The sequence below is a fragment of the Tursiops truncatus genome, chromosome 15 (genome assembly GCF_011762595.2).
Source record: "Tursiops truncatus isolate mTurTru1 chromosome 15, mTurTru1.mat.Y, whole genome shotgun sequence".
NCBI classification, from domain to species: Eukaryota; Metazoa; Chordata; class Mammalia; order Artiodactyla; family Delphinidae; genus Tursiops; species Tursiops truncatus.
Genome location: NC_047048.1, coordinates 62,142,425 through 62,157,514, shown reverse-complemented (window position 1 = coordinate 62,157,514; position 15,090 = coordinate 62,142,425). Strand labels below are relative to the sequence as shown.

The 15,090-nt window shown below is 48.9% G+C and overlaps 1 protein-coding gene across 17 annotated transcripts in view; it reads left to right on the top strand.

The window, feature by feature from the left end:
• Window positions 1–15,090, top strand: part of PIGU (phosphatidylinositol glycan anchor biosynthesis class U) — a 127,076-nt gene that overhangs the window by 84,774 nt on the left and 27,212 nt on the right. For 7 of the 17 annotated variants that reach the window (XM_033841361.2, XM_019950733.3, XM_019950732.3 and 4 more), the window contains one exon: window positions 7,907–8,049. In XM_033841361.2, the coding sequence (XP_033697252.1) occupies window positions 7,907–8,049 (143 nt within the window). The other 10 variants (XM_033841358.2, XM_019950741.3, XM_033841355.2 and 7 more) reach the window with 8 other exon arrangements.

Sequence of the window (15,090 nt, the reverse complement as noted above, 5' to 3'; positions counted from 1 at the left end):
TCTCAGATTTACACCCATTGAGTCACCCTGACCTTTGACCTGGAAGAGGAGAATGCCATGCCATTAACCTGAAGAAAACCTTCATGAGCTGGATATCCAGGTCCTGTGCGGAAGTAGGCCACGTGCATGTTGTTTAGGTGTAGCTGAGCAGGGTGCACACCTCGCTTCTTCCTGTTGGCTTCCCTTCAGCACTTGGTCAGTTCTTGGAGGAGCACAGGAGATTGAGTTCTGTCTCATCCTCCCTGATCAGAGCTGTGATCCTGCTGGGCACTCAGGAGAATAGCACTGGTGGTGCTTAGGGGTTCTAGAGACAAACAGCTCCATCACTTACAGACTCTCTTATCTTCTCTGAACCTGATTTCCTCAGCTGCAAATGTGGTGACAGCATTGCCTATCTAGAGGGGTAGTTGAGGTATAGTGAGGATCACATGTAATGATGCAAGAAAAGGGCCTAGCCCAGAACTTTGCACAAGTGAGGGTTCAGGAAATGGTAGGCAGTGTTACTAGTTTAAGGTAACAAGAATTCCAATTCCAGCCCTTAAGAGCGAAAAGCTGCATGCAGCTGTCAGTTCTCTTTCTGGAAAGAAGCTCATCATAGCTAAAGATCTGTAGTCCCCACTGACCCTGTTGTCAGAGAAACAAAGCATCAGCAAGGAGGCACCTCCTGCCCTGGGTGCAGTGTTAGAGGGGCCTCTGGCATGGGTGGCTGCCTGATAACTCTTGACAAGCAGTCATTTAAGCCCAGTAATAAGGGGCGCTGACTTCATGTGTTCTCTTCCTCGGCGGCTCCTGGCGGAAGGCCCAGAGCTGGCAGGGGTGGGGCTTGATTGAAACATCTCTGTGGGCTCTTTCTCTAGTGTTTGCTGGGCTCTTCTCACCACCTCTGGGCATCTCTGGGTCCCTGCAGTTTTCTGCTCTGCTGCTTGGCCCGGCCCCATGTCTTGTGGGTAGCAGAGCCAATGCCTCCATGAAGTCCCCTGGAGACTATTTTTGGGTTTCAGGGATGGGGTCAGGAGTCTCTGGGCTGGGCCTGGTCCCTGACCGATCTTCCTCTCTCTGTCTGTCTGCCCTGTCTTACCCAGGGAGCACCCTATCTTCTTCATGTTCATCCAGATTGCCATCATCTCCATCTTCAAGTCCTACCCGACAGTGGGGGATGTGGCCCTCTACATGGCCTTCTTCCCTGTGTGGAACCATCTCTACAGATGTGAGTACTCCCACCTCTCACCCCCTGGTGGCAGATTTGTGTCACCTAGCCCCGGATGAAAACAGCCAGGGAAAAAGGAATTGATAGGCATTTGCTGGGCATCTGCTGTGCTGGCAGCACCAAGAGGGAGACAGTGACATGAGGCACAATATCTGCCTCCTAGATGCTATGGACTAGTGATAATAATACTAGCATTTATTGAGTGCTGTGTATCTGGTCACTGTGATTCTAAGGGTGTTACATGCATTAGCTCATTTTATCTTCACACCAGACTTTGAGGAAAGTATCCCCATTTGCAGAAGAAAAAACTGAAGTACAGAAAGGTAGAGCCACTTGTTCAAGGTCACATGACTGGTAAGTAGTATAGAAGGGCTGGCATTGGAATCCAGATGTGTGATTCTCCAGCCAGCACTGTCCAGTAGGGCTTTCTGTGATGATAGAAATGCCCTATGTCTGCACAGTCCAATAGAGTAACCACTAGTGTGACTGAGAAATGGAATTTTTAATTTAAATTAAATTTACGAAGCCACACATGGCTAGTGGCTATCGTGTTGGACAGTGTGGCACTAGGCCTTGGCTTACCCTTTCCCAGTGCTGCACTGAAAGGTCCATAGAAGACAGATGGGGAATACTAGACTTCCGACCTGCCGTGAAGACCCCTTTAAGCTCTAACCATCCCTTCCTCAGAAGACGGTCTAGCAGTGATCTGGTTGTGCTTTCTAGTATTTCCTAGTGTTTCCCTGAGTCGGGCTCTTTGCCCTCTGTGTGGGTTCTTTTCAGTGTTTGTGGGCTCCCTGAGGGTAGGCTCATGACTCACTTGCCTCTGTGTCCCCAGCACCCAGGATTAAACCTGACACACAGAACAGCTCAACAAATGTTTGTGGATGGGTTTTTTTATATATATATATAATTTTTATTGGAGTATAGTTGATTTACAATATTGTGTTAGTTTCAGTTGTACAGCAAAGTGAATCATTTATACATATATCCACTCTTTTTTTTAAGATTCTTTTCCCATATAGGCCATTACAGAGTATTGAGTAGAGTTCCCTGTGCTATACAGTAGGTCCTTATTAGTTATCAGGTTTTTTTTTTTTTTTTTTTTTTTTTTGCGGTACGCGGGCCTCTCACTGTTGTGGCCTCTCCCATTGTGGAGCACAGGCTCCAGACGCGCAGGCTCAGTGGCCACGGCTCACGGGCCCAGCTGCTCCGCGGCATGTGGGATCTTCCCAGACCGGGGCACGAACCCGTGTCCCCTGCATCGGCAGGCGGACTCTCAACCACTGAGCCACCAGGGAAGCCCTGTGGATGGGTTTTTTAAACCTCCCTAATAAAGAGGCAGTGCCAGTGACCCAACACCACTTGATTCTCTAAAACAGGAAGGGAGCTGTTGAACTTTCCTTGCACAGCAAAGTATCAGGAATGAACTCGGGGAGGGTAGGCTTCAGAGGCAGTGAGTCTTTGTTGTTGTTTTGGGGCTGCTGGGTGTCAACCAGGAAGTGAAACTGACCAGCTGCTAGAAAGAAACCTGTCTGTAGGAGTTGGCCTCTGAGCACAGGTAAACAGGTGAGTGTGCAGGACAAGCCAGGCTGCTCCTCCAGGTGACGCCTGGTGGGGCAATGACCAGATGACCAGACTGGAAGCAGGAAGTAGCATCTTCTGTCTGTGGCATCCTCATTGCACAGACAAGAATCACCCAGTCCAGTGGGCTCAGAGTCAGCTTGGCAAGTCACAAGAGCACAAGACATGTGAACATACCCCAGTTTGTGACAGGGTGAGTCTTGGGGATGTTGATTCTCTTTCCCCCAAGACAGAGTCCTTTTTAGCTGTCTCTCCCACACAGGGCATCTGCCCCCGGTAAGATCTTTCATCCCATATTGCTGAACACAGTCTGGAGCCAGACCACCTTGAGTCTGAATCCTGGCTTTCCCATTACTAGCAAGTTATTTAACCTTTCTGAGCCTCCCGTTATTTCATCTGTCAGATAGAGGGAATATCTTTCATGAGTGTTTTAAGTTTGAGAAAAAATAAATGTAAATAGCACCACATTTATTAGTAGTAGTAATGATTACACAGAGGGGTCTGCTGCATAGTTTCATCATCAAAGCTTCAGGCTCAGTAGCCAGTCATTCAGAGTCATTGAAATAAACATATTTTTCAAAACTTGAAATGAACTATTTTATGCCCTCTGGGATGTTGAGGCACAAAAAAATAAGGATGGGCTTTCTGGAAACCTGGATGAGCTAGTAGATGCTGTTGCTGGCTGGCTGGGCAAGTTCAGCTTGTCTGAAAGTCCTGCAGAGAGGGTTGGCTGCCACCCCTGGAGGTGCAGCTCCTGCAGCAGAGAATATTCAGGCTTGGAGTGTCTGTTTGGGGCATGACAGCTGTGAGTCATTACATTCATGTGGGAGCATCTTCAGCCTGGTCCTGTGGACATGTGAGTGGAGATTTTATGAAGTCTTTACGCCTAGGTTGAATATATTCAGACTTTTAATGTGGTTAAGAATTCAGTTTAAACATGAGTTACCAGTGCCAGCATGCCTGCTCGCACATTCACCATTTTATTTTCCTGTCCTGCTCAATGGGGAGAAGAGGCACGTGGGCCCTTCCCTGAGTGCAGGTCCCAGATACCGGGACTCTGTGGTGCTTGGGGCCAGGATGAATCATACAGACACACAATTGCGGTGTTAGGGAACAGCCTGCTGGCAGAAGCCGTGCCAGCCTGCAGTGGTCCAGCTCAAAGAGCCAGTTACCAAAGGGATGGATTTTGTGAGTGTGTGTGTGTATGTTTTGTTTTTATTAAACTATTGTATAAAGATAAAAGAATATTGATTTAAAAATACTCATTGGGGCTTCCCTGGTGGCGCAGTGGTTGAGAGTCCGCCTGCCAATGCAGGGGACACAGGTTCGTGCCCCAGTCTGGGAAGATCCCACATGCTGCGGAGCGGCTGGGCCTGTGAGCCATGGCCACTGAGCCTGCGCGTCCGGAGCCTGTGCTCCGCAACGGGAGAGGCCACAACAGTGAGAGGCCTGTGTACCGCAAACAAACAAACAAACAAACAACAAAAAAAAAAATTAATTATAAAATGTAATAATACAATAAATTCCCATGTACCCAGCACCTAGTTTAAGAAAAGAAACATCACCACGTCCTTTGAAGTCCCTAAATCCCCTCTGTGCCCCTCTCAGTGACACTGGATTCTTTCAGTGGAATTTTATTTCTGAATGCCTGAGGCTCAGAGAGGGAAAGTGACTTGCCTGAAGTTTCAGTTTGTCAGTGGTGGAGCGACAGATCCGATGAAGTCACCCAGTGAACTTGGGGAATCTGATTCCATCTGGCCTAGCACGTCTGATGAAGGGTGAACCGTTGCATCTCATCAGGCCCTGGACATCTCTGACATCTCCGACACCTCCTGGTGCCTGGAACAAGCCGTCCTGTGCCCCAGGTCCCTGGCTCCATCTGCTCTGGCATATACCTGTAATCCTCTGGCCTGTCATCCAGCAAGAGTGAGTAGCAGCTCCCCAGTCCTGCAAAGGTCACCACAGGCCAGAAGCCAACTGGATGCTGGTGACAGTTCCTCCAGGCACATGAGAATGTATCTTCGCAGCTTTGTGTGATTGCACCCAGGAGCTGCATGTGAACCTCTCTCAGTCTCTGCACTTGGTCACCTTCTTGTCACCTGGTCTGAAATCCAGAGTGGCTAGAGGCATGGAACAAAGACCTACCCTGCACTATCAGGCCACAGGAGTTTTATATTAGGAATAGTGTATATTCTTTTCAGCAAAATAATTTCCAGGGGATCAAAAAGAACCACTGAGAAATGTAAATAGTGATGTTGGAGTGGAGGAATGTTAAATAGATATGTTCTTTCTTGAGGTTGTAACACTATTTAATAATAATAACAATAATAATAATTCTCAGCGCACACATCCCTTTTCCCAGACTTCTGTTTCTGGGAGCAAGGACAAGGCTTCTGACAGGTCTCAGAAAGGCTTGAGTCAGGGCTTTCACCTCTCAGCTTTGAAAACCCAGAATTGTGGAAATTTCAGATCAGAAAAGAGGACCTTGCAAGCCCTCCAAGCCATGTTTCCAAATTGTAGGATTTCACGGACCACTAACATTTCAAAAAATTCTGGTGACAGAGTTGCCAACCTTTTATTTTTCTGAAGACATGAAAACAGTCAACTACTAGTCATTCATCCCCATTTCATAAAGGAAAATACTTTTTAACAAAAGCAACAGGCAACAAGATACCTATCATTTCTTAAGAAAGAATGAAGCTTAAGTTGAAAACATTCAGCTTTAATAAGAACTCTGAACTACCTTCTCCTTATTCTCACTGTGACACTGACCAGTGAAGTCTCTGTTGCAGACCATTATGGGCCTCTTATTTGGCAAAGGTCTGCAGCTGTAATCTAGTGGCTCAGAGCCTTGGCTGCATGTTGGAATCACCAGGGAAGCTTTTAGAAACCAATATGAGGTACTTCCCTGGTGGCACAGTGGTTAAGAATCCACCTGCCATTGCAGGGGACATGGGTTCGATCCCTGGTCCGGGAAGATCCCACATGCCGTGGAGCAGCTAAGCCCGTGCACCGCAACTACTGAGCCCGCGTGCCATAACTACTAAAGCCCACGAGACTAGAGCCTGTGCTCCGCAACAAGAGAAGCCGCTGCAATGAGAAGCTCATGCATTGCAACGAAGAGGACCCCCTGCTCGCCGCAACTTGAGAAAGCCCGCACTCAGCAACAAAGAACCAAGGCAACCAAAAATAAATTAAAAAATTAAAAAACCAATATGGATGCCTGGGCCCCACCCCTATAGACTCTGATTTACTTAGTCTGGGTGAGGCTCCCCATGTTAGTTCATTTTACAACCAGAATTGAGAACCTTGTCTGTAATCCAGTCCCCTTTCCAATGCATGAACCCCAAGTTTAGCATTTCAACCAAGTCATTGTACAACTGAGACAAGAGGCCTTAAGGATCGGGGGTTTCCCCATCTCTTAAGTATCCCAAAACTCTGACTTGGGAGAAGGGATTTCCTGAAGGTCAGGATCAGAGAGGGGAAGGGAACTTCCATTCACTAAGTGCCTGCCGGGAACCAGACCTAAGGTTTTTTTTTATAAGTGGTAATTTTTTTTAAATATATTATTTTAATTAAGTTTAAATAATATTTATTATTTTATTTAAAAATATAATAAAGTGTAAAGAAAGAAACAATAATAGTATATAATCCTATTGTCAGATATCCCCTAGTGAATTAAAAGAAAAAAAAAAGTACAGTGTGATAGGCAGAATAATGTCCCCTCCTTGCCCCCCACAAAGATATCCATCTCATAATCCCCAGAACCTGCGACTATATCACCTTACATGACAAAAGGGCCTTCAGATGGGGAGATTATCCTGGGTTATCCAGGTGGGCCCAGTGTAATCACAAGGGCCTTTAAGAGTGGAAGAGGTAGAGGCAGTGGGTATATGGGAAATCTTTACCTTCTGCTCAGTTTTGCTGTGAACCTAAAACTGCTCTAAAAACTGAAGTCCAAAAAAAAAAAGTGGAAGAGGGAGGCAAAAGAGGAGGCCATAGTGATACAACGTGAGAAGGACTTAATCCGACATTGCTGGTTGAAGATGGAGGGAGTCATGAGCCACGAATGCAGGCAGCTTCTACATGCCGCACAGGCAAGCAAGTGGACTCTCTCCTAGAGCCACCAGAGTCTGTGGACTTCTAACCTCCCAAAATGTAAGATAATAAATTATATTGTTTAAGCCACTAAGTTTGTGGTAATTTGTTACCATAGCAATGGAAAACACACAGTAATACATCTGTGCCAGCTTTTCCACACAACTTGTTTAGTTCATGGAACACTCCCATGAAGTAGGCATTTTAGCCCTATTTTAGAGATGGGGAAGCTGAGACTCTGAGAAACTTGGTGGCAGAGCAGGAATTTTCACCAAAGTCTCTCTGAAGCCGAGGCTGTGCCTTCACCCAGCGGAACTCAGCCTGCCTGCCCACGGACCACCCTGTGTAGCAGGTCCTCCCTGGAGCGTTAGGGGGAGCTTTCTCCCTGGTGGGATTCCGCATTCCTTCCGGGGGTAGAGGGTGAGGTTAGAGAGGGAGGGTGTCAAAAAGAGACTTTTAAATCGTCTAAGGAAGAGTGAGGGACATTTGAAGAGCAGGGCAGGAGACTTAACACGTGAATTGAGGAGAATGGAAAATGTATTCCTAAGACCCAGGGCTGTGGCACCATAGAGGTACTGAGAGGTTCATGCTGCCATTTCCATCCATGATTCACTGGTCAGATAGCACCCTGCTTGGGGACAGGAGAGGAGCTACTCTTGGACACCCCGGGATTGGGGGTTAGAGGGCAGTGTCTTGCTGAAGTGCCTCCTTGTGGTGCCCAGAGGCATTCACAGCTTGCCGACTGTAGCCAGCCGAGCCCACAGTGGGAGGTAGAGTCCAAATCTAGGACCTCTCGCCAGCTTTGGGTGTGAGGAACCATTGCCACGGGTCTGAGGTCTGCGTCTTGGCGCCCTGGCACCTCTGAGTTTGTGTGTGTTGGGGAGGGAATGGCGGGGGGTTCTGCCTTTGAGCTACACCAAGCTCTTCGTGGGCCACTCTGTCCTGCAGGGCCGTCACTGCAAGGAAAGGGCCCCAGCGGGAGTCAGCCCTGGGCTAACTGACCATCGTCTGTCTTTGCAGTCCTGCGAAACGTATTCGTCCTCGCCTGCATCATCATCATCTGCTCCCTCCTCTTCCCTGTCCTGTGGCACCTCTGGATTTATGCAGGAAGTGCCAACTCCAATTTCTTTTATGCCATCACACTGACCTTCAACGTTGGGCAGGTAAGAGTCAAGGGCAGCACAGGGACAGGGATTCATTTTGTAGCCTCAGACATTCGACCTGGGCCCTGGGTTCTGCCAAATAGGGTTTTGGAACGAGGATGAGGCCCCATAGAGAAGGTAGGTCAGTAAGAGCAGCAGGGGAAGCTGAATTTGGCTAAAGTTTGTTGCGTTGAATTCTCAGAGCAAGCCTGTGAGACAGTGTTATCCGTATTTTACAAATGGGAACCAAGGCTCACAGAGGTTGTCGATTGTCCAAGGTCATTGGAGGAGGCAAGAACCAAGTTCAGAAGAAGACTCAGTTCCTGAGGCCACCCTCTTTCTGTGATCGCCTGAGCTGCGCGGCCCCTGGAGTGGCTGCAGTGTGCGAGGGCTGGTAGGGGGGGACAGGCAAAGGGGAGGAGAGACTTTCCAGACTTCACAGCAGCGGGAGCAAAGGCAGAGAGATGAGGAATAGTTTGGTCCAGCTGCTGGGCGCGTCTGGAGCAGAAACTGTGCAGCTGGGAGTAGCAGGAGAGGAGGCTGAGCGGGTCCCAGAATGAGAAGTACCAGCAAGGAGCTCCGACCTTCCTCTGGTCCAGGGAGAGCCTCTCCCTTGGGGCCATAGAACAGTGGTTCTCAGCATCAGAATCACAGGGGGTAGCTTGTTAAAAAATGTGGATTCTGTTAATATGTTTTAAATCCTGTGCTTATGTTATGACTGTCACAATCACGTGGCTTTGTTAAAAAAAAAAAAGCATTCCCTGATCCTGCTCCCAGACGCGATGATTGGAATTTGTGTTTTTAACAAGCTCTCCAGAGATGCTGTTGCAGGTGGTTTAGCAAACTTCCCTGAAGTCCCCTCATCCACTGTGCTGCGTTCCCTCATGTCCGCTCTGTCCTAATTGTTGAGTCAAGGTCTTATGAGAATCACTTGTACCGTTTACCATTTCAATTGTCATTGGCACAGCCTGGCATTTCCTGTGCATAATGGACGGGATGGGAAGCAAGGCTCGCCTGAAAGACCAGTGATGCCAGTGAATAATCCCCAGGGAGATGCTTGCCTCCAAGGTTAGCTGCTGGGAAAGAAGAAGGGAGTTAGGGCTCTTGCAGTGACTGATGGGTCTGGTATTTCCTGCATGGACATTTCTGGACAACTAATGTCCAGTCCAGCTATTTATCTTGGTTTGTGTACAGCAGAAAGAAAGATGGAGGAGCCTGGATAGGACCTGTAGCCTGTAGCCTGGATAGGACCAGGCCAGGGGGTCTGTTCTGCTGTCACACACACAGGTTACTGATGGCGGATGCTCAGCCCTTCCTACCTGTGTCCACGCAAAACAGAAATCTGCAGGGTGCAACTTAGTACCTTGAATAAATCCAAAAGGTTGTTCTGGCTCTTCTGTCTTGCTGAAATCCCCTTACTTTTCCTTTGAAAGTGATGACTGGCATGTGAGGGCATTGGGCCTACCCTGGGCCTCTGGGGAGCTTGGCAAGCTCCACTGAAATAGTCCACACAGCTTGCTGTCAGGTCATGAGTGTTGAGTGTGGGTCAGGAGTACAAGTTGCAGTGATTATGAAGTATCCATGGAACTTGCCAGATAACAGCTTTTTCCCTAGGGCTGCCTTTATGAGAAAAGGCTCTCTGAAATTGGCATGGGAGATGTTTGCAAGTTGTCAGGTGCCATCAAAGGCAGGAGAAAAAAAAAAGGCAGGAGAAACTGAAAAAGGGGGATGGGGATGGGGGTGGGTACAGAGGCCAAGTAGATGGAGGGTTTTAGTGACTGAGCTACAGAGAAAAACCAGGTTGATCTCTTGGCATTGTCCTTTATCTTTTTCAAAAATCTCTTTTAAATGTATTTTTAATCATACAAATAACACATGAATTCATTATTGCCAGGGAAAAGAAGTCAAACAAAATAGAAGCATATGGAATGAAAAGTAAAGATTCGCCTGGGTGCCATCCCTTTCCACCCTAGGGCAGATGTGATCGTTAGAATCAGTTTGGTCTGTGTCTTTGCAGACTTCCTCTGTGCGTTTACAGACAGCTGAGTCCATAAGCAAACACAAAGACATCCCACTCTAAGTACCGTTCTTTGACTTGCTGTTTTTCACTTAATGATCTCACCTTGAGATCATGTTTTTTAACAGCTCTGTGATATCCCTCCTGTGGGAGGATGTCCTATGATTTTTACGACTGGGTAGGCCACTACTGATAGACATTGAGGTTGCTTCTGGTGATTCCACTATTATAAACGGAAGAGCCCTGCATATCCCTCCACATACTCTTGTATACAAATGCCAGTATTTTCTCAGATAGATTCCAGGTGGTGGGATTTGCTGGGTCAGAGGGCATAAGCATTGTACCTTTTGGCAGATTTTGCCAATTTGCCCTTCAGACAGGTCATACCAGCCTCCAGACCTCCCGGCAGCAGGCCAGGTGTGTATAAGCTGGAAGTTTGTTCAGACATCCAGCACACCTGTGTCGTCGGCCTGCTCGGGTCCGGCTTTGTGCTCTGAGCCAGAGACAATTCTGTTGGGTCAAATGCTTTCTGGGACTGCTGGCTTTGGGCTTTGTTGCTGCTGCTGCCACATCACTAAAGGGGTATATCAGAGAGGGGCACTTACTCACCAAGGCAGTCACTCGACTCACATCCTCGTCCTGGAGCATTAACTGAGCTAGAAGAGCACCCCTCATCATGAGGGTTATACTACCCTAGCCCTGCGGCCTGTTGGGAGCCACAGAGAGCAAATAGACATTTAGGATTTTAGTTAAATGTCACCTCCCCAGAGAGACCTTCTTTGGGGTTTCCCCACCCCACGGCCTCTTTCTTGGCCTCCTGTTTGTTTCCTTCACAGTACTTACCTGATCTGCAACCCCACGTCATTTACCTGCTTCTCTCTCTGCCTCTCCCACTAGCCTGTGAGCTTCACGAAGGCAGAGATCCACCTCTCCTACCCACTGCAGGGTCCCCAACCACCTGATCAGTGCTTGGCACAGAGCAGTTGTTTAGCAAATATTTGTGGAATGAACCAAAGAGAGCCAGGGAGAACATCATGTGATGAATGTGCAGAGTGTAACCGCTGGAGGAACCCAGAGGCAACAAGATCACCTTCCCTGTTGAGTGGTCAGAGAAAGCCATAGGGATGAGGAATAGGGGCTGAGCCTTCCAGACTCAGAGAGGGGGAGGGGGAGAGGGTGGGAGATGGGCAGGATGGGGGCCAAGTCACCCCTACTGGATAATGTCAAGGGATGGCAGCTCTGTCCCCAACCTTTCTCTCACTTCTGCCAGAACCTGGTCTCTTTGGCCAGTGAAGCCCCTGCATGTCATCCACAGCCCAATCCAGCTCAGCTTCCATCTAACCTACAGTCATTGCTTCCGGTGAGATGTGTGGCATTCAGAGTGTGTCCTCAGTCCCACAGCCTGCTCTTCTCAGCTCTTCTAGCTGCAGCGGTGCCTTTTAGTCACCTGGTCCTTATTCTCCCCTCCCTGGACAAGACAGATCAGAGCTGTCCTGGGAATCAGATGAGTACAGATTTTTAGCAGGCGTTCAGAGTCAGGCCCATCATTGCTGCGTCCGCAACTGAATGTAGAGAACATCTCGGCCTGGAGATTTTATGTCCTGCTCTGTTTGAGTCGGTCAGTTCTGTGCTTCATAATAGAAAAAATCATCAGTAATTATTAATGACAGTGGCAGGTAAACCAGTGACTTAGGCCCCATCCTTCCTCTGGGGCCATTAAATATTTTTCAGCTTGTGGCACAGATCATTTGCTAATTATAATTGTGCCTGAGAGTCAGTAACCAGGAAATGACAACAGTAAACCACCCATAGATGCATAGGGTGTGTGTGTCTCACACGTACATGTGAGAGAGAGAAGGAGAAGGAGGGATTAGATGGATTGGTTGACTGCGGTCCCCCCGTACTCAGTCACTGCGTGACCTTCAGCAAGTGACTGAACCTCTCAGGGTTGCAGGTGATAACCCCACCTCTCGGGGGTAAGAGGATTTGTATGTTGACACATGTTGACATGGGAAGTAGCTTGAGCAATGTGCTCATCAAATACCCAGAGCAAATTCCTAAGGAAACATTCAGACCTGGAAACCAAGGGAAGGAGAACAATCCTCATCTCTTTTTTTTTTTTTAAACCCTTTTCTTCTGCAGGTCAGAGACCAGCAGAAAGATGATGGTCATGTAGGATTAGATGTAAACAAAAAGGAATGTTTAAAATTTAGCTTTATTAAGAGTAAGGTAAAATGTTCCACTTACCCTAATTCAAGTTAAAAATAGGTAACATAGGGCTTTCCTGGTGGCGCAGTGGTTGAGAGTCCGCCTGGCGATGCAGGGGACACGGGTTCGTGCCCCGGTCCGGGAAGATCCCACATGCCACGGAGCGGCTGGGCCCGTGAGCCATGGCCGCTGAGCCTGCGTGTCCGGAGCCTGTGCTCCACAACGGGAGAGGCCACAACAGTGAGAGGCCCGCGTACCGCAAAAAAAAAACAACAAAATAATAACAGGTAACATAAGGAAATCTTTCCCTAAACTTATAATTAATAGTGGCTCATGTTTTAAGAACGCTTACTAGGGACCAGGCCCATGTGATCCCTTTAGTCTTTTGGATCATGTGCTTGTCCAGCCTTCTGGACCTTTCTTTGTGTGTTGACATGACCTTGTCTGTTCATGGAGGAGGAGTTTTATCTGTGTGTGTGTTTTATTGTTGGCAGCATGATGAAAGTATGACTTTTTTTCCTTTTAATGAAACGTCTTCATGATCTCTCCTTGTTTGAACATGAGAGGAAGCTCCTTCCTGTTTCAGTCCTGCATGTGCGGACTCACCATGCCTGATGTAGCTACTCCCCTACTGACAGCCCTTCAAGCTGTTTTCCTTTTTTATTATGATGAAGAATTGACTTAATCCTCATAACAGCCCTCTGAGGGAGGCACTGCTATTATCATCTCAGATGCGAATGAAGCAGCTGAGGCTGGGAAGTCACGCAGTTGCGGAGCGGTGTGTTTATTGATACCCTGTTTCTTGTGCCCTCTCAGTAGACTGTGGGTTCCACTGGGGCAGCCCCCAGGCCTGTCTTGTTCACGACTGTATCCCCAACACCCAGAAGAAAGGAATGACCAGAAACCACAATTTCTAACCAATGATCTCACACAAAATTGCACATACACCCTGACCTCCCAGTTCCAGTCTCTGCGTTGGTCAGAGCTGGGCCTGTGGCAGGTCCTCCTGCTGGATTCCTGGGGAGTCAGAGCCAGAACCCCCTTCCCCTCTCATCCAGGCCCCAAGAGCCCCACTCCTGCTCATGTCTGCATCCAAAACAGACTCCCTGGTGGCTCCCCTCTGCCCTTCCCAGCAGGGCCTGGATCGCTGCACAAGCTGCTGCCACCTCACTCCTGACCCCGTCCTTGTGGTGCAGACCCATAGATACTGGGCTGGCCCTGCTTTGGCTGTTCTGCCCTGAGGTCTTGGCACCAAGCCTCTGGCACGTTGGGCCCCGCTCAGGACTTGCTCATTCACTCCAGCACAAGGGAAACCGCAGTCCTGTCTCCTGGAATTACGTTTCCATTAGCCTGGTGTGTCACTATTGGGAAGGGACCAGTGAGGAAATGTGTGGGGACGTGTTGGGCAGATCGCTAGTGATTCAGTGGCGTGGAGCACGCATTTGTGGACAGACGGGCTAATTTCAGGTTCATCCCCGTGGGTTGTGTATGGCCCTAGCTGGAAGATTTGTTCCTCCTGACATGAGGTGCCAGTGGCCCAGGCTGGAACCCTCGTCCTCATCCAGCTGGATGTGCATGTTTGCTTTTCTTTTCTTAGCTGGTGGCATTTTGTCGAGGTCTTAGTTCATTCCTTTGTCCCTCCCGTCCTCAGACTTTTAGCTCAGCACTCAGCATCCCAAGCTTGATTCTCCCAGGCCCTTCCCCACTCCCTCTCCTACCCCCACAGCAAGAGTGATGTGAAAAGCCCGAGCTAAACACAGGGGGTCAAGGCCAGCAGGAAGGCCTGGGCTTCAGTGGCCCGAACTCCACAGTGACTCTCAGCCCCATCCCTGCCCAGCTCACTGGATCTCAGGCGAGTCACATAACTCCTTGGACCTAATTTATGGATTTGCAAATATTGGGCTGGCCAAAAAGTTCATTCGGGTTTTTAGGCACTCTGCTAGGGGTGAATGAGACACAGTCCTGCTTCCAAGGAGCTCACCATCTGTGGGAGAGAAAGAAAAGGAAACAGGCAGGGCCAGGGCAGCGTGACAGTGCTATAAATGGGGTAAACTCAGCCTGGGGAGCTCAGAGCTGGTGGTTACGGAAGCTTCGGGGTGGGGGGGGCGGGAGGGGGAGGCAGCCTCTAAGTGGAGTCCTGAGGGGCGTGTAGGGTCGAACCAGGTTCTAGGTGGTAAGACCTGGGGGTGAGAGAGCCCGTGAGTGTGCTGCTGTGTAAGACAGTTCTGTAGGACGGGCACATGCCACCTGATAGGGAATGAGGCCATTTTAGGACAACAGTGGTCAGAGCCACAAGGCAGGCATGGGCCTCGTTGTGCTGAGGACCAGGCTGAGCTTTCGGTTTTAAGTGAAGACACCTGAGATCAGATTCATGCTCTGGGACTTCCCTGGCGGTCCAGTAGTTAAGACTCTGCGCTCCCAGTGCAGGGGGCACGGGTTCCATCCCTGGTCGGAGATCCCACCAGCTGCACAGTGCTGCCAAAAAACAATAAAGATTCATGCTCTGAAAACCTCCCTCTGCCAGGAGGGAGCACAGGGAGGAGGCTGTTTAAACCTGGTGGGAGGGGCTGGTAGCCTCTGTTTCCTCAGCCTACAAGGGTGGTTGTGAGTGGGGAATATGGAAGTGAGTGGAGAAAACTTGTATGAATTGAACAGTGCCACCTAGATGATAATTGCCTTCATAGCCAGCTATGATCTTACTTTGTGACCTTCCAGACCCTGAGGCTGAGACCTAGTGATTTCCCTATTATTTTGCATCTTTAGAGCTAGAGAGTGGAGGTCTGTTTCTCCACCATCTCCTCCCATGCATGTCCATTCAGGCCTGAGTTGGCAGGTCA